General features: G+C 45.6%; 1 protein-coding gene and 1 non-coding gene across 4 annotated transcripts in view; one reads left to right on the top strand and one right to left on the bottom strand.

Annotated features, from left to right (window-relative positions):
- Positions 1-19,874, top strand: part of LOC100119697 — a 184,637-nt gene that overhangs the window by 62,192 nt on the left and 102,571 nt on the right. For all 3 annotated transcript variants that reach the window (XM_031927209.2, XM_031927208.2, XM_008207042.4), the window contains exon 4: positions 18,476-18,535. In XM_031927209.2, the coding sequence (XP_031783069.1) occupies positions 18,476-18,535 (60 nt within the window). The remainder of the gene's footprint in view (positions 1-18,475; positions 18,536-19,874) is intronic.
- On the bottom strand, positions 17,869-17,940 carry TRNAE-CUC. Its single transcript has one exon. It is a non-coding gene; the product is annotated as a tRNA-Glu (tRNA).

Raw genomic sequence — 19,874 nt, 5'->3', positions numbered from 1 at the left:
TATATATAACGCGCAGCTGCAGTCCTTATTCGCGCGAAAGCAGCTTATCTCCTCTCCGCGTCGACTATATAATGGGCAGCGATGCAAATGCGCGTTTCTATAAATATTCACATACATTTTATTGAAATTCTCGCGAGTAAGTGGATCGACGGCGCGATGTAACTCTATGCGGCATGCTAAAATGGACGTAAAAGTGTACGAAGCGGAGGGGGGAAAAATCGAATTTCCGATCGATCAAGCGCTACGTCCTGCAGAACCTCTTCTCCGCAGCTCGCGATACACTTCCGCCTGGTGTTCATCAAGCCGTCACGATAAATCGAAAGTATCGACTTTCCCCGCAACGACGACGACGAGGAGCGTAGCTCGGCGGGACTTCTTTATACACTGATGTATATAACCAGCGCACCTCCTAATGAGTCACTTTGTCGAGGCTTCTCGCGCTATTATGTTTTCGCGGAGCTGCGGTTTCGGCCTTTGTCGAGGGAAAACGCGGAGAGGATATGTTTACCGTATCGTTGCAGCGACCTTCTTATTCAGGACGCGGCTGAGGTCGGAGTTGCATAGTCGCTAATCAACGCGAGTGCATAATTCAGAACGATGTGTAATTGCTCGTGTAAATTATGGAGAAATCGGTAATAAATTAAAAAAGCCGATTAGTCCGCCGCGCGTGAATTTAGTCGACCGATATAACACGACGTAGCGAATGAAGAAGTGAATCACATATTTTTAGCCTCACGGACCATCACGACTCTTATCGTCGCATTATTCACTCGCGGAATTATCAAATTAATTGACACGCCGACAGCGCGGCGCATATAATAAAGCAGTAATCGGCCGCTGTCGTTTACCGATGTATGTGCACACGCACTTTTACTCGCGACTCAACTTTCGTCACAGAATTATCCATATCCATCAATAGCGCTCAATTTTCGCGATTGCACGCTGATGATCCGAACCGGCGCGTCATTTGCATCGACCCCTGCATACCTAAAACGTCCTCTCTGTACCCGTCAGAAGCGATTCGTCAACGTTACAGCGTGGAATTGATCTGGAAAATCAATCAGCCGTCAACGTTATACGCACACACAGCGCCAGTCGCGTGTCCTCTGGAATCGATAATTTCGCAATGCGCTTCGGCTGGCAACTTCGCCCGGCGTATCTCGACGTTTCAATAACTGCGCGCGTCCGAAACAGCCGCTGGCGCGCTAACGAGATAAAATCTCTTTCGCGACTATCGATCCGCAGCTCTCTCGAGACGCTCGGTAATTTCGCCAAGTTGCTCTATGCGCGACTCGCGACGTGGAGGAGGAGAGCAAACAGAGATATGTGTGTAGACACGCTTGAATGACGCGAGAAGGAGAGAGATAAAAAGTCGCGGAGGTGCACTTAAAACTCCCGCAGACTCGGCGGAGAAGTGAAATCGAACGGAAGAGAGGTCGTGTGCGACGGAGAGTCAACAATAACTTTCGTAATGAGTTCGCGAGAATTTGAATTTGCTCGCGGGTGGGTCGCCTGTTTTAGAAAGTTTGACGCGCGAGGAGCTGCAGAGGTTTCTTTTTATTGCTCGATCGTTAGTTTCCGAGGCGCGGCGTCGAGGAATATGTAAATTAATTAATCTTTTGTTCAAGGTTTCCATTTGAATAATTGCGCGCTATAGCGAGTATGTACTAAGAAGATCGCGGAGGAGGCACTTTTTCTTTACGGTATGCAGGAAGCGATTACAAATGAATCACGGCCGATTAGAACAAGGCAATAATCCTTCTCGGCTGATAATTAAAAGCGTGTAAAACAAACACGGCATCAATTTCGTCAAACAAGGGCCACAATTCACCACATCCCGGTCTAAGCATGTTTTTTCCTCTCGCACCAATTTTTCTTCGCTTCGCTCCGTGATTAATCCTTCCAGCCCCAACGAGGAGAGAAAAAAAGGCAGAGAAAGAGAAATCTCAAGCGCAACCGTCCGTATTATACGAGCGTAGTGTATAGAAATTGAAAAACGCGCCGAAGGCGAAGCATCTGGTGCTCCGTAAATCACCGGCTCGCGCGCGCGCGCGCGAGCCCACTAAATTTAGTTGGGATTTTTGTGCTCGAAATCATCTGGATTCGCTCGCTGCTGACGCTGCTTCGGCTTACAATAAATACACGCATCCTCTTGCTGGAGTGTGTATACGACACGTGTTCTACTCGACTCGATCGATGTTTATGTTGATCAGCGGACTCTTGTGCGAGGAGGCTTAATGAAATCAAGCTTGGATTCTGGGGGACTTGTGGTTTTGATGTATGTGATTCGTGTGATTTTCACATCGTCAAGAGCAAACCGACCAGAATCGAGCTTTAAAGCCTTCTCGCGGTAAAAATTATTGAAGCAACTAAAACCTTACCTTTGTCATTCACCCGAAGGGTACCGGTCCGCCTGGAAACCTCGTTGAACGTCAAGTCCTCGATCGTCACCAAAGAAGAGGTAACCGTGGCCCGCGATGGAAAGATCGTCGACGAGCGCAGCCGCGAAACGAAGGAGAACAACAGCTACTCCTCGACCACCTCCGAGATCTGGGAGCCCATCGGAGTGATTCAACGTCCCCGGAACCTGAAGCCCTTCGACAGCTCCGACGAGTCTCGTCCCAACTCCAACGCCAGCTCCGACCAGGGCTATACCACCAACACCAGCACCAACAACGTGTTGAGAGAGCGTGGCGGAGGTGTTCCAATGAGTAGCAGTGGCATCCCGAGCTGTTCGTACTGCGGCGACGGAGAGCTGTTGGCTGAATGCCCGCAGAACTGCTGCCTCACCGGCGCGCTGTCTGGTCTCGGGCTTAACGTTGTCGGGGGCGATGAGCTGCATGGAGATGCTGGGAGAGCCGGGCTTCGCGCAGTGCACAGCACGACTTCTGCGGTAAGATTGCGTGTGGATGCGAGTGATTGTGGTTAAGGGGTATCTGATTAATTTGGTGGCCGAGGCCTTGCATTGGTTTACTTGATGATTATTGGAAATTGCATGCGTGCTTTATTTTGGGAAGAGAATTTCACAAATTTACGATGTAATAATTACGACAGGGATGGTGGGGAGTTTACTGGTAGCGGTCGAGTTAGGAACCAATCAGGTGCGACGATGAATAGTTTCTTGGGCAGAGTATCATGTTGAGCAATTAGTGCAAGGTTATGCGGGTGTAGTGTATCCCCTATAAATACTGGACCATGGTGGCTTACCGTCATTCTCAAATCAGTCGCCTGAAGGTGCACATCTGTCTAATAATTAAATTAGCAAAATGAACGCATTCAGAGAACTTATGGAACACATCAGCCAGGAATTTGACATTCTAAAAGATGGAAATTGCTCATTCCATCCTGCTTAATTGGACCCTGACTCTCTTCTGAATTGCGCCCTTGTATCCTATAAATGGCTCAAAATTTGCAAATCGTCAAAAGTCCTGCGAACAAGAATTTGTGACCACATTCACCGCGGAAACCGCAAATCCACATTAGAAAATAGCCGACAGCACTTTGACAATACCATTCGACAATCAAAACTCCCATTTAACATCTTTCAAGACCCCCTACCGAGTACCAGTTCCAACTCCTCCAATAACCGTAAACGTAAAGCCAAATCATCTTCCAATTCTATCAGCAGAATTTAATTTTTCATAATTTGAATAATTTTTAGATTTCGGCTAGCACATTTTCCCGTGCTTAATATTTCGAATTCCGTAGAATAAGTTTTTATTTTCATCAATTTAAAACACATTAATAATGCAAGCACTAGACTTATATAGTTTTTATGTCCTAGTACTAATGCTTTTATAGATACCTGTATTGACACACAGCACTCGAACACTCGTATACAACTTTATAATACCAGATAATTATTAGGTATACATGTATGAACAAGGTCCATTACAACTTTAATAATTGAACTTAATGCAGGTCTTGCACGGCGATCACTTTGATCCTGTGTCCGAGACGACTTTCACTTATTTGCTTTTATCGCGCATTATTTTTTATTGTGATTTTAATGGCTACAAGTTTTATATGAATAATGCACGCGTCGATGAGTCATTAAAGTGTAAAGAAAGGCGTTGAGAAAACCGCGGCGTGATTAGTCGATGAAAAATCGCGCGGCCGTTACAATTATAACATTGTTTCTCGCGCAATAAAACGAGCATACGAACAAATTGAGAGGAAATTATTAACGTAATCCGGCATCAATCTGACCCTGTAATACAGTCTCATGAATTATTTATCCGAGAAGCAATACATTATTCTCAATTACAGAAACTAATGACAATCGCTATATGCATCCGTGTAAGCCAACTCTGGTATACCTATATTCGCGTTATATTAACAAACATAAAAACTTATAAAAGGCAGGAAAACACCGGAATAAAGCAGTTTTCAAAGCGAGAACAAACTCCGCTAATTCTTCAATTTCTGTGTTTACATCTCGTGATGAATCGCGGAGCCGCTGTGGCTTAATTTGGCTCCCACTTTCTTAATTAAGCCCTTCTTCTCTTCCTCGTCTTCTTCTTTTCCGCAAAGCCATCACGGAAATCATAACAGCACCGGCAAAAATTACACGCGGCAGCCGCGACTTCATCAACTCCGTCCAATCTGCATATTCATCCGCGCAAACCTAATCCACTTGGCTCCGAAATATTCCGCAGGACTCGCGTAGAGAAAGGACCCTAGTATACCAAGAACAAGAGCAAGTTGAAGAGGCTACTACCACTAGTACTCCTTCGAGCCGGGACATATACGGCGTCGCGCTGCAAAAATCGCTCGTCGGCAGTTGGACGTCGAAAAAGTTGGCGGCTGGCGTTCGTGCTCTGCAAGTCCAAGCAACCTGTTCCCCTTTTCCAGTGCTATGTCCTGGACATCGCGCTCTCTCTTATGGGCATCGACACTGTGTGCGTGTGTATAGAGACAGAAAGAGAGAGAGAGAGAGAGAGAGAGAGAGACTCGCCGGAAAAACGAGCGCGCGCTCACGTTCGCGTGAGTAATACACACGGACGATACAGACAGTGGCGCTGGATTCCCCTGCGAGGTCGAGCCAAAGGAGCCCTGCTTCTTCTTCGTCTTCTTCTTCTTCCTTCTTCTTCTTGTTCGCTGTTGCTGGTTTTGATCGTCTTTTTTTCCTGCGCCTCTGAGAGCGCGCGAGACTCGCTTCTCTTCCGCCAAGTCTTATCCTTGTGTAATTTCATGGGTGGTTAGGGACAAGCTGCGAGAATGAAATGAAAATGAGCTGGATCAGAGATTGCGGGAGTTGATTCGGATGGTGGGACGCTTTGTTGGGGCTTATTTCGCTGCGAAGATTTCATGGTGTGAATTTGGTGGGAGTAAATCCTCAGCGGCGATAAGAACCGGTTTGCATTGTTTATTTAAATTATGAATTCAAAATATATTTTCGATCAAACTGAATAAAATGGAAAAGGTCGCAGTCGCGTTACGAGAGCGTCGGGTATGATTTCATTTCCCCATTTACTGAAGCATTAAACTCGTTCGTTTAATGCATGATTATTTAATGTATCTCAATTTAACTGCGTCGTATCGCGTATATATTATTTCATTCGAGTGAGCATTGATGCAAATGATTTAATTTTAACTCTGGTTTGTGTACGAAGAGAAAGCGTTGTTCGTGTTGTGATTTTAAAATCGATCTCCGGAGCACTTCTATAAGCTACAATGGATACATGAAACGGTTCGTCCTAGCACTTGACTCTTGCGCACCCTTTACCTTTGAACGTTCACAAAGGTGCTCTGCACCACTGACACAGTTATCTACCCACGAAGCCATCCCTGGTTGGTAGAGCAGAGACCTTTAGCTCGTCAATCCTGGATTTCTACAGTGAACCTCTACCTTACCGACGGAAGCTAATATGCCGACGCCTACCCTACATTTCGAACGCGGGTCTATATTTCGAAATGGTAACGCTTCCCTTCCGATAAAACTAACTCTTACCGATCGTTCCCTAAACTACCCTTTGGCAGCAAAATCATCCCTACCCTCCCGACCTCGTGCTATTTTCCAAACGAGCGTCGCTGTGAGCGAAGAGCTTTATCACCTGCCGGGGGTCGCGCAGTAAATCTCGCTGATCAACTCCCGTTAAACGGCGTTTATTGCCTCGCCGGTAGTTTTTCGTCTCTCTCTAAAGGCACTTTCGCACGCGAGGAAGCGACGTTCTATACGACTTTTGCGCTTTCCCCCTTTACGAAGGAATCCTTCACTCCGCCTGTTTCATTTACTTTTTCTCAACTCGACTCGACTTTTCTTCGCCGGGAAACAGAGAGTCTTACGCAGTTTGTTCCTTTATCGACGCTCGTATATTTTCAGGGGCTCTTTTCATTAAGATACTGCGAGAGCCAACGTTGATTGTTACGAGCTAATGCCCGAGGAAAAAGCCTCGTACCAGGATCATTGTTCGAGTCGTTTAATTATTTCCTGTGACGGTGATGAGTTTGATGGATATCAAGTTCCTTTACAATTCAGCTCGTTTCACGGTTCCCTCTTTAAAAGTTGCGCGATACGAAATCAGGCGGAGCTTATCAATAACCCCTGCGTCTGCAAGCTCGTCATCCGATAATCCGTAAAAAACTTGCTGCTGCAGCTTTGGCTCGCGATTTCTCGCATAAAATGCCATTATCCGTTCTCACGCGCGCGAGCTGTCAATCCTCGCGATCGTCACGAATGTTCACCGGGCGTTATTCCATTTCTCGAGCTAGAGACGTTGTCGACAGAGCGAGGGAGATGTAGAGATATGTACCGGAGGCGCAGAGTCTTGTCGTGCATCTGCACTACACTGACAGCCGCTGAAACGTGATCGGCCTGCCCGCGAGACTAGAGTACTCCATTTTTATGTGTACGAGCGATGCAAAGAGTGAGAGGTAGAGAGGGGCTGAAAAACCGTAAGTCATCGGCGCGTCAGACGTCGAATTGTGATGTCGCAGGCGTGATCTCTTATTCGTGCTCTTCTTCGTAGCTGCTTCGTAGTTTTAAATTTTTAAAGGGGTGCTCTTCTTGTTGCAGTAAATGATTTTTATTTATTAGTGGTGCAAATTGTAACTGTAAAAATAATTTGACGATAATTTATGACGATTATTTAACAGTATAAAACAACAGTATTCAACAAATATAAAATATAAAATAATTCAAGTATTCGAACTGTCATTGGTTTAAAAAATTGAATTCACGCGACAATTTGATAAAATCAAGCTTTCACAATATCGGTCAATAGGCTTGTAAAATCAAAATAATTTTCTACCCTCCCCGTGACTGAAGCCGGATTCCCAAAGCGAAAAAAGAATCCTCGAAATGCGGTTATTCAAGCCGAGCAGTTTCTGGTTTGGATCACCGGAAGCCGCAGCCAAATAAGCTTGATTAACGGACATCAATACGTTCGTTAAATCCATTGTAGCGGTTCGAATAATACTTGGTTCCGCAGCCGCTGCTGAAAATGCAAAATTTTTTCGCAGTATTCCGTTGAAATAGATTTAACCAACTGACAATACATACGTTTTCGTCCCTTGTTAACTCCCCTTGATATTTAATTTCATCGGGCTTTAGTTTTGTTAGTCATGTTTTGATCCGAGAGAGAGAGATAGAGAGATAGAGAGAGAGAGAGAGAGAGAGAGAGAGAGAGAGAGAGAGAGTGTTCGGCGCGCAGCCAATCGAATCCACCGCTGACATGTCATCTGAATTTTAAATTTTGATCGGAGGTATATTTTTCGAGCGGATTTGTTTTCGCTTCGTAAACGAAACGTCCGTATTTCAATTATAAGATAGCTCGAGCGCGAGAATCGAGAAACCGTGCATTGGATAACTAATCGATAATTCCAATTAAATCTAACAACATGGCCGATCTAGCGAATGAAACTTCGGATATCGATACATATATCCATCAACAAATACGAAGTTTGGTTCAGCTCAGCCGCAGCGTCAATCATCGAATGATTTCTTACTAACAGACCAAGCAAGCGCCCGTGCTATCGATTAAAATTCCACTATACGTGTGGCTCGGCGTAAACATAATTAATATCTGAAAAATGAAACTGCTCGATGAACTCGCAAAATCCTAATGACAAAACTTTTAATTATAACGCCATGAGCTTCGAGCAGCGCAGCAGCAGCACAATTAAAATTTTTAATGAACTCGTTTTCTCGCCCCGGTGCAAACGAAATTCGCGCACCGAACGCGCGCTGCTACTCAGTCGGGGGAGGGGAAAAAAAATTACTTCCAGCAGGCTAGTGCGCGCTCCCGATCGAGCTTCTCTCGCAAGCTCAAACATCGCGAAATTGTAAGGCCACTCGTGGCCGGCCGAGCGAAACGCCGAGCATTTCCTTAACCCAGATTCGGCGGCACAGCCACTCTCTCACTCTCACTCTCACTCAGGTCATGAATTCTATTTATAATCGGTTTTTCGCGCTCGCTCACACACGCTCGAATCTCTCCCTTTCCCTAAGTCGGATAAAAAGAATATCGAGCTTTCTCACAAAGGGGCGGCGATGCCTGTAACGGTATAGTGGCGGTAGGCACTCGTCATTGTGGAGAGAGAAAAAATCAGGAAAAAATCGCGAACAACCCGCGCCTTTCTTTGATCCGGCACTCGTGTACTTTACCGAGAGAGAGAGAGAGAGAGAGAGAGAGAGAGAGAGAGAGAGAGAGAGAGAGAGAGAGAGAGAGAGAGAGAGAGAGAGAGAGAGAGCGAATCCCGCAGCCGACCCCCTTTTTATTTCTGTGCAGTGCGGGTAGAGCCGTTTTTTGCGAGAGCGAACCTCTGTACGCGAAATATCAATTAACAAGTGGCTTGTATAACGAGGAATCAAACGCGGCTCTGCGGCTTTTATTCGCGCTTTGATATTTCTAATGACGTGGCACGAGTGCTGTACTTTTTTCTTTCCCATCCTTTCGCTTAATTTGTTTCGCTGCTGTGTACGAGAGTATGAGCTTTTAATGCGCTGCAGGGCTTAGAGAGGATGTCATTAAGGTTGATTGGAAAATGGCTGAGGCAATCCTTTGTGCTCCTGGCGATTACTCGTTAATAAATTTTATTGAAAAAAGTACGAACTACAAGCCTTTGGAACCTGCGTGTGTGTTGTCGATACTACACTCTCTACACTACGGTATTCGACCCTACCAAATCAAGCCGTTACGTCGGCTTATTAATTCGATCGAACCACGCGAATAATCCGGCTGTGCCACACCATCAGCAGCTGCAATCAAGTCGAGATCAAAACGAAAACTAGTACACAATCAGTCCACGTTAGCCGGCCGGTGGACCATCAGCTGCATCCTATTGTGGCATTAACCTAAGATTGGCACGAGCCATCAAGCCCCCTGCCGGCGGGGGATGAGCCGCCACAGATGCCTCCGATCCATGCACGGCGGTATAATTCGATTGTCAGAATAATGCGCTAAGATCAAAGAGTCAGGATCTGACCATAGTTTTAATCTGATTAAGCGGGATGTAGATTTGACGAGCAGCTGGCGTTGACTATACCACATTTAATCCCGGATGATGTGATCCGGTCAATTTGTACGTCTGTCGCGTGTGTCAATATTGGACATTGTAATGACCAGGGCAACGGGATTCCTTATGGCAGTGCGGTGTTGCTGATTAGATATTGACGTTCAATTTGGAAGGATGTAACTTGACAAATATGCGAGATTTAGAAGGAATGTTGCGTTGACGTGTGCGCAATTCCACCGATGTAATAATTTCATTTGCATGAAACTTGCCTAATCGAAATGATGTATTGCGAAAAATTAATACTCCTGTGAATTATTCACTTTCACTTTATGATGACATAATTACCCTAAGGATGGAGGGGAGTTTACCGGAAGGGGTCGACTTAGGAACCAATCAGGCGCGAGGATGAACAGTTTCTTGGGCGGGGTGTCATGTTGAGCAATTACACTGAGAAAAATTTGATAGTAGAAATTACTATTTGGGATAGTAATTTTTACTGCTTTTCATAATAAATTGGTAGCAGACTTTCAAGATATTAGATTTTACTATCCAAAGATAGTAATTTTTGTGGAAATCGAATTTTTAAAAATTTAATTTCAATTTCGCTTAGTTCTATATTTTACACCTCTTAGGTACTTCGCACTGTTACTACTTTATTATTTATTATTTTTATTGATTATTATTATGCTGTTTGGAAGAGAGAAAGAGATTAAACGTTTTTTTTGCGGCGACGGGAATCAAACCTGGAGCTCCGGCATGAGAGTTGAGGCGCTGATCTAAACAGATCTGTAACGTACAAAATTTCAGATCTAGCTGATGTATTAATTAACGTACGAACTAAAGTTAATAAAAATTAACGACGATTAATAAATAATAAAGTTGAATTAATAGACACAGAAACTCATTATAATAAAATAAACGTAAAATGTCAACTAACATACTGATTACCGCAGAAAAAAAATTAAATTCAAACATTACCGACTGAGAATATTACAATTTTTCCCACATTTTATAGTACATTTTACCGTCTTAGGTAGTAAAAATTAAAAAATTAAGTTTTTTGAAAGCCGTAACACTTTTTACTATTTGAGATAGTAAAAATTGATATCTCATAGTGAATTTTACTATAAAAGATAGTAAAAATTACTAGCTTCCGAGTCTGTTAACAAATTATTATCCGAGATAGTAATTTTTACTGTCAAATTTTTCTCAGTGTAGTGCAAGGTTATGCGGGTGAGGTGTCACCCCTATAAATACTGGACCATGGAGGCTTACCGTCATTCTCAAATCAGTCTCCTGAAGGTGCACATCTGTCTAATAATTGAATTAGCAAAATTAACGCATTCAGAGAACTGATGGAAGTCATCAGCCCGTCGACCCCGGGATTTGACATCCTAAAAGAACTACCTCTGGAAATTGCTGATTCCATTCTGCTTAAATTAGACCCTGACGACTCTCTTCTGAATTGCACCCTCGTATCCTACAAACGGCTCAAGATTTGCAAATCGTCAAAAGTCCTGCGAAAAAGAATTTGTAACCACATTCACCGCGTAAACCGCTAATCCACATTAGAAAACAGCCGACAGCACTTTGACAATACCATTCGACAATCAAATCTCCCTTTTAACATCTTTCAAGACATCCTACCGAGCACCAGTTCCAACTCTTCTAATAATCGTAAGCGCAAAGCGAATTTTTCATAGTTTAAATAACTTATATTTTTTCTATATGTAAGTATTGATACTTGTACAAAAACCTGCAGATATGAATTATTTTTTCCAACTAAAAAATCATATCGAAGCAATCTCCTCGTCCAACGCACCATAACCATCCGTAACGCATCTCCACATTATTTAGTCGGGATTGCATCACATCACACCGATCAAAACTTCGCGCCGCGCTCGCCAAGAATCACATCACACAGCTCGGTATTATAGCTGCTACGGCGTAAGGTCGGCGCGCTTGGAGCTTGAACCTTTGCCGTCCTTGCTTCAAAAATAGTCTTTCTCCGACTGGCGGCGCCGCGGAACTATCTGGCCAGTGCAAGTACGCGGGCGCGACCGCGAGGTAAACAGTTGCTCTCGAGCTTTGGCTTAGCGGCGCAGCCCGTAATTAGTTGCCGCGGCAGTTTCGCGGTTGCCTGAGTGCAGTGAACGCAAAAATGTGAGCTTGTGGCTAGGGCTCTTCCATTTTTGCGTCGAGAATAGAATCGATGGATGCGGTCATCGCGCGAAGTGATAATTAATGAGCTCGTGCGTCGGGTAAATATAGCGAGTAAGAGAGGCTGCATTTTGAAATAGTGTATTTTAGGAGTGTATCCACGCTGGATCGTACCTTCGCTAGTTATAGCGCAGTTCGGATCCCGAGAAACTGTATAAGTCAGTATAAATCCAGAAAGACATCAGCTCTCTATTTATCGAGTCTGCCCGGCTAGCGAGCAGCGAAACAATTCCCCGTGCGTCGAGCAACAGATGAGCTTTTCGTATTTTTAAACGAGGCGCGGCGAGGCATGTTTCGTTTATCGACATCCGCGACATAAAGCAAGATGCCGGGAGCAGAGGAGCGGGAAACTTTGCCGACGATTTACGGCCTGCTGATCGCCTTTCTCGCCGGTCTCCTCGGCTACGTATTCTGGGTGAGTGTAAAGCTTATACACAACCTACTCGGCAGAGAAAGAGTGTTTCTTCCTCGCGCGAGGTGCGAAAGTAAAGAAGCGGCGGCTTGTCGCTCGCGGTCCATTGAGTCGGCGATTCTCGGGAAATTAATGGCATTGGCTTTTCTCTCACCCCATAAGCTCGTCTGATTGGATTACTTCGTACGCTGGCTTTGGTTTGTTTATTGATGCGCGTGAAAAAGAGGAATCCTGTGATGGGATTCTGCGAAGCGAATTGTAAAAATTCATCCTCGTCAGACTCGAGCTGTGTACACTGAGTGGAAAGCTCCTTGGACGAGAAATTCCGAGAATCTTTTGAACGCCGTTGTTGGAATTTCGGGATCAGTCTAGCCCAACCTCATGGAAAAATGAAAATGGAAATGAAAACGAAGGGCGCGAGTAGTTCGTCTCGAGATATTTCTCGAGAAAAAGCTGGTGTTCGAAGTGATGAGAGTTCGATTTTTTTCAGTAAGCTTCGTAGATTTCAGCGGAATATAAGAAGATAATACTTTAGAACTTTAATAATGGACTAATGAACGGGCGCCGATCCACGACAGCAGGATTTATACCTTTAATAACCCCAGAGAGCAACATCGATTTCCCATCGTCACTATTAAATCCGAACCACCGCAATTAATTACAAGTTGAAAAATTAATTAAAAAGCGCATCACCGAATATTCCAACGAGAGCCCATTGGCATCAGCGGAGCTTTCACCTCTGCCCATCAAAATTCAGCTCTTTCGGTAAAAAAAAAGAGAAAACTCTCTCTCTCTCGCGAGCGAGCGAAAGATGATCCCACTTTAAGCACTCGGGCGGACTTAATTTCCACTCGAGGCGCGAACTCAACTTCTTCATCATCGAGAAATGCTTATTTCCCCGCGAGTCGGCGTAACTGCTGGCGCATTATGCAGGAGCGCTTATGGGAAAATCGATCGTTCCCCAGATGTAATTACAAGCCTGGGCCCGCGATTATTATTGCAATTACCCGAGATTTTGTGAAAATCGTCGCGTTTCCCAGTGGTGGGAATTAGGGAGAGTAGTCTGTGCCGAAGTTAAATTTGCGACTGTAACAATGGCTGCGAAACGATGAATATTGATGCTTCGAATGTTGTTCGAGCTCGTTATTACGCAAGAGAGAAGCTCGCGCGATTATATACTGTTTGAGGATGTTGCTTACTCGCTGGAGAGAAATAGAGGGAGAATACGCCTGCGCTTCTTCGAGAAGATTAAATTAATCAAGATTTCGCCCCCGAGATCTTTGCATACGTGCAGTCGGGTGTTCGTGTATTATGCGGCGTGTGTTAAAAACTCACGAAACTCTTACGAGAGCATTAATGTCATCCTCTGAAAATCTAGCAATTACTTGCGCGAATTTTCCGTCCGAATACATAGTCAGAAAATAATCGCAATAATATAACCGACGGATTTATTATGGCCTTTGAAAGCTCGCAAATGAGACGGCGATACAGCTTGTACATTATTATCAACGGCGGCGCAATAAATCATCCGTCCGAGGAGAAAGAGGAGGGGCACAAAGAAGGTCTTTCTAAAAACGCTCGATTCGCCGTGCGATGACGCAGCGGGAAACGCGGCCCAATTATTCTCGGCGTGATATGTATAGCCGTCGCTTTGGAGGGAAAGGATTTAATACTTTGCGAAATTTACACGCGAGGAAGCATCTGAGCCAGCTACAGCAACGGTGGCGTAATTAGTGCTCAATTAAATTAGATCAGTGTTGTAACTTAATAGGAGTCTGTCTATCCTCCAAATTACGTATCGTGTTCACACTCGGTGTATAGCTTCTGCGAAAGCTCTCCAAGCTGCTGCTGCTGTATTGTGTCTTATGAAGCCGCGGTATCCGCGCGGTGTTGAACTTGACGTTGCGATCTGGCGAATCGTTATCGGATTACACGGTAATCGAGCTATTGCCCTGCTGTGAATCTGATCGGATATCCGAATCGAGCGTGACGCGAAAAAATTCTAATGCTGGATTGAAAAATAAGAGAAGCGATATTTCAGTATGTTGTAAAAACTTTCCGAATCAGCAACTCAGCCGCGTTGCAGTGCGCAACAGAAACAAACGAGGAACATTAATATCCGGGCCCGCGGGGGTCGCAAGAAATCAATCAAACCCAGTGCAGCGGGGCGCGGCTTTCAAATTCAAGCCGATCAAAATTATCGGCATCGTAAAAAAGCCAAATAGCGCGTATACGACTCTCTCGCCTGTATACACACGCCCCCTACTGTTTGCCCCTGGAGAAATAAAAAATAAAAATCACATTTCATCGGCGCTCGTCCAGGCCGCGCTGATTGAATCCCTCATTTTTCAGCGAGCACCGCGGCGTATAATCACCCGAATTGGGTAATTGCACTCGGCCCCTGCGAAGAGAGGGGGTGCGGCCATTGTCGGCGTTGCCGCAGCGAATTTCGCGCTACCGCGTGCAAATTTCGGCTGACCCGCACACTTCGGCGGAAGCGGATTGCACACACACACACACACACACGGCCAGACTCTCATTAAATCAACGCGCGCCTAAATAATGGCGTCTCCGCGTGTACAAACTTGATGTGTGCAAACTTGCATGCAAAATGCCAATCAGCCGCCTATTGGATTCCTTTAGAGGATTTCCGGCTGCGCGTGTGCCCGCGCGTTCGCCGCGATGCTTTATGCTCTGTGTATACAGTCCCGCCGACAGTGAACCCGTCCGGAGAGTCGCGAATTTGACGTGCGTACCTGAAGCTGAATATTCGATTATAGCAGAGAGAGAGAGAGAGAGAGAGAGAGAGAGAGAGAGAGAGAGAGAGAGAGAGAGAGAGAGAGAGAGAGAGAGAGAGAGAGCGTAATGTTTAGTCGCTTCGCGATATGTAACATTATACGCGTAATCGCTAATTTGCAAGTTGTGTTTTAGACGCGCTTCGATCTCCGCCGCTCGCCCAAAGCGAATTGGTTATATGGCTGCGCAGAGGGCTGTGGGTATGTACACATGGTTACACTCCCCTGAGGATTAATCTCGAAGTATGTCTGAGATTTGGCCGCCTAATTAGGTTATTACTGCATGCGGGAATTCCCGACGCCGCGCGGTGGCGCGAGTCTTGTGTAACTAGGCGATGTGCCGATTCGCTACTTTTGTATAATCCAATTTCCTTCTAATCGGAGCAGGCAACGCTTCATCTAATCACGCCGCATGTGACCGAGATTAGGTAGACTACCAATGGGCGAAAGTTTGTACACAGCCGGACGCTTATACGAGCTTCGACTATGTCGCTATTAAGGCATAGGCTTTATCGATAAAAATATGATGTCATCACACTTCATCAAAGTTATTTCAATTACCCGGCGGCAGTAGTTTCGATCAACCTCTAATTTCCTCCATCGTCGGCTCTTCTTCAGGCAGTCTTCGATGTGCCTGCTGATACAGCGGCACATACACGCGTCCGCAAAAGAGCCTCGGCAAAGAGGAAAATCGAGAGATGCATCGCACTCGCGTCAAAGCTTAATTACAGCCGGCGCGACTTTTGTTTCTCTCTCTGTAATTCCGACGACTTCCTTTGTGTCGCCGAAAAGTCTCGCGGTTCTCTCATTGTGGAGCTTCCCCTTTCTCTCCCTCCTCCTCCGTCTCTGTACATAGTCGGCGCGCGAAAGTTGTCGGCTGCGGGGAAATCGAAGCCCTTCGCGACGTAGGAATGTATCGGTTCTACAGCTGCGGATTCGCTGCGCGGGAGAAGTAGATACGCCGGGGTTTGCAGAAGCTGCAGTTGGCGGAATTCTCTTCCCGCTTTTCTCGCCGCGCCGTAAGAAGCTGCCGCTGGATAAACTCGGCTCCGAGTAGTTTTTCGAGAGTTTATTCTCGCTGCGGGATTCGAGGGGGGAGGGGCAGCTTTGGATCTGAATTGATTTGATAATGCCGTCGTGGGAAGAAAGTCGTATACGGGAATATTTAAAGAATTCTCAGCGCACAGCTCTATCGCAGTCGGGTCACGCAGATTCGAGCAATATCTCGGCGGAGCGCTGCGCTTATCTCGGCGCAAAAACAACAGCAATTCAAACTTGCCGCTACGATCCTATACGTTCATCGTATCGAAATCGTAAACTCGCGCGCGAATGACTATGCTCGAACGACTCTCTCCCCCTTGCAAAATGCGCAGGAGCTCGAGTCGCGGGCAAACAAGCAGCCAACGAGCAGCTCGAAAAAATGCAAGCCCTGTGCTGGGGGACGAGGAGAGAAAAAAAGGGCCGCAAGAAAGAAGACACGTACGCCAAGCTCGCGAGACACAATGGCCGCAAGTGTCCGACCGCGTCGAGTGTCTCGGTGACAATCAATTACCGGTATATAGGGGGGCGGTCGACCCGATTGCACGTCTCTGCCGTGAGCTCCTCTCGTGCGAAATCCTGAACGCGAGCGAGAATTTCTCGGGTGGAGTTCACGGATGCATAGACGAGAGAGCCGGCTCGGAGCTTGAGGAGGGAGAGATAATGGCCCGCAGGGACGCGGGAGAGAGGCTGACTCTCTGTGTTTGTTGTGCGCCTCGCGGTATTATACATTGAGCTGAGAGTGACCGAAAATACGTCATCTGCAAGAAATTCCGGCTAATCAGGGCTTGTTGGAGAGTTGCTATTTATTATACGCTTCTCGCTGCGCGTGCAGAATTTACACTCGATCTGCGAATGATTTGAAGAAAAGTGTGTTGAGATAAGAGGCTCGGTGATGATAAGAGCGGGCATTTTTTCAAACGTACCAGCGATAATACTCGATTTCCGCGTGAACTAATTGATAATTTTCCTGCGACTACAAATCGAGGCGAATCTTCGGAAGAACTTGACGAATTAATGCTGCTCGGGACGTCCGCTAAACGCCGACGGTGCGGCGGTGCGCCGCTATAAGTGCCGGATCCAAAGAGAAAGAGGGAAAGAAAGCGGGTGCTAATCTAAGAGAGAGAGAGAGAGAGAGAGAGAGAGAGAGAGAGAGAGAGAGAGAGAGAGAGAGAGAGAGAGAGACGGGGACAAAAATAGAGCGACGAAGAAAGATGGAGTATGCCAAAGCAGCGGCAGCAGAGGAGGAGGAGGGAGAGTATATGTATAGGCGAAGGCCGTGCCAGGCTACAGGGAGCTTGCGTAATGGTTTTCTTGTCCGAGCTTGAGCCCTCGGAAATCCGCCGAGGCGTTGCACGCCAGGTCTCGGGGACTTTGTAAATGGAGAGTAAGGAAGAAGAAGGAAAAAACACTTGTTACGAGAGCACGTATAAATACGGGCGGTGCAGCTCCTGCAACTCTCTCTCTCTCTCTCTCTCTCTCTCTCTCTCTCTCTCTCTCTCTCTCTCTCTCTCTCTCTCTCTCTCTCTCTCTCTCTCTCTCTCTCTCTCTCTCTCTCTCTCTCTCTCTCTCTCTCTCTCTCTCTCTCTCTCTCTCTCTCTCTCTCTCTCGCTCGGTGCTTAACTCGCTTGTAATAATGGGGATTAAGCATTACACCGTTTTCACCTAATTGTTCCACGGCTGTATAACAAGCGCGAGGCGCTCCTTTTTTTCAGAGTCGCTAATTAAAAAGTTTCGCGTATTGTTGGCGAGTTTTATTTTTTCGTCTTTGCTCTGAAGTTCATCCGTCTCTCGACGCTTGATCGAGAGAATAATTGCAAAGTGAGATTCGTTCGAGATATATCGCGAAAATTGTTCAATTTTTTTATTTAACGAGTCCAGGATAAATACCTCATTACCAGGCTTGTTTAAAAAAAGCGTTTCAAAAAAAAAAAAAAAAAAAAATTCCGGTACCGGGAATCGAACCCGAGCCTCCTGGGTGAGAGCCAGGTATCCTAGCCACTAGACCATACCGGATCATATTCGAGTTGGTCTGGTGTACAAACGCACCGGTATCACACTATCTTGCCCCGATTTTCGAAAATTAATAAAAAATAAATTTTTATTTGCTCGGCAATTTTGTATTCCTGGAACAACAATAAATATACAGTGCCATACTTACGATTAGGATCCGTTGAAGTGGTGAGGCAAAACAATAGTAGCCGTAAAACAAATTTTGGACTGGTCTTTCGTTGTAGTATCGGGCTAGCGAGTATAGGTGGCGCAGAGACAGTTTCCTATAACCCTCATCAAAATCTGAGCGCCGAGTGTATATATTGTCAAAGTGTGCTACCCACGTCAAAACTGCCTTGTCGGGCCTATTACTTGGGCTGCCCATGCTATAACTGATACAGCATGTACATAATTTTCGTAATATATTTTTTCATTTTTTTTCTAGTTTACCGACTGAACGACAAAACTAACTCGTGCAAAGTCGATATATCCTAAAAACAAAAAAAAAAGTACGTGTTCCAAAAACAAATATACAATTTTATTTATCCTTGTGTTACAGCCGACGATCTTCGGTACGGTGGCATCGGACCTAAATCCCAAGGACGGCAACAGTCGCAGGGTGAGTACCAGCGCACACAAATCTCGCTCTCGCGCATTTCTCAATCCCTCCCGGCATCCGCTCATCCCTGAGCCCTATATCTCACACACACGCGCGCGCGCTCGTAGATCCTCACTACGTCTATTTCCAAAAACCCAGGAGAGAATATTGCTCTCTAAAGAAGCATATGTAAGGAATTCTCAGAGTCGAGAGGAGACCATATGAAAAATGTGGCGAGCGATATTGTTTGAGTTTTTGAGAATTTTTTCGCGAGTACTATACGAACGATATAATGTGATTTCAATTTCATCCCTGAAATCGCGTTCATTAGAATTGCACAAATTTTTTTTCAATCAAATTCCATGTCTCGCCCGCAACAACCTCCTCCAAACGCGGGGCGTAGACACGCGCGCAGTCACATACTGGATGTACCTTCGAAACGACTGCGCGACGTCTTCCGTTCCCGGGCAAGCGTTTCATCTTCCAGGCATTTTCCTCTCTCTTCTCTGTCTAAGGGAGCTATCGTCTTTCTCGCTCTTCCTCCTCCTACTCCCCCGCCACAGTAGCAGCAGCAGCAGTTCCTCAATCCTTCAGGCCGTAATGAGCGCAATTTCCAGCGGATTCAGAAGAGCCTGGAGAGACAGAGCAAACCTTCCGAGCCGAGATTCCTCTATGGTATGCCGCGCTGCAGCAGCGAACACGTCGCATTTTTTCATTTCCGTACCCGCGCGTTGCGAAATTTTGCAAGATCTCGGATCGCTGTTATACACCAGAGCTAGGGCTGCAAAAAACCAATACAAGGGGAAATTTCTTAAAGTCGTCGAGCGGATCGAGACAAAGATTTTTTTAACGATTGAATGGAAATAAAAGAAGAGAGATAAAAACCATTCAAAATAGTGAGCGATTGAATATAAGAGAAAATTCGTTGAAAATACAAAAAATGATGAATCTGGCTTTTCGGTTATTGTAAGCGAATCGAACGCAAAAATAATCAAAGAGATTTCGGGCATTCGTTCCGCTGGTTTTATTAGCCTTGTTAGCCAGGATTAAAATGTATCTTTTGTACAGTGTTCGCCGAAAATGTCCGAAAAGATAGATTTCCCCAGAATGCCTCATCGGTTATACGCAGCGCACGTGATTAAACGATGATGCTGGCACTATAAGTGCGAGCGGGATATGCGTTATCGATCATATATCCTGCGTAGGTTGTTTCGTCGCGCCGCTGCGTTTCTTTCGGGCAATTTTCTCCAAGCTTTTGTGCAAGAGAGACTGGAATTTAACCCGATGTTCATTATCAAGTTTTGATTGGGAAAGCCGCGAGCGCTGCAAGTGTACATTACCGGAATTGTAATAATTGCTA

This window comes from Nasonia vitripennis, chromosome 3 (genome assembly GCF_009193385.2).
Source record: "Nasonia vitripennis strain AsymCx chromosome 3, Nvit_psr_1.1, whole genome shotgun sequence".
NCBI lineage: Eukaryota > Metazoa > Arthropoda > Insecta > Hymenoptera > Pteromalidae > Nasonia > Nasonia vitripennis.
This window is presented reverse-complemented; position numbering and strand designations above follow the sequence as displayed.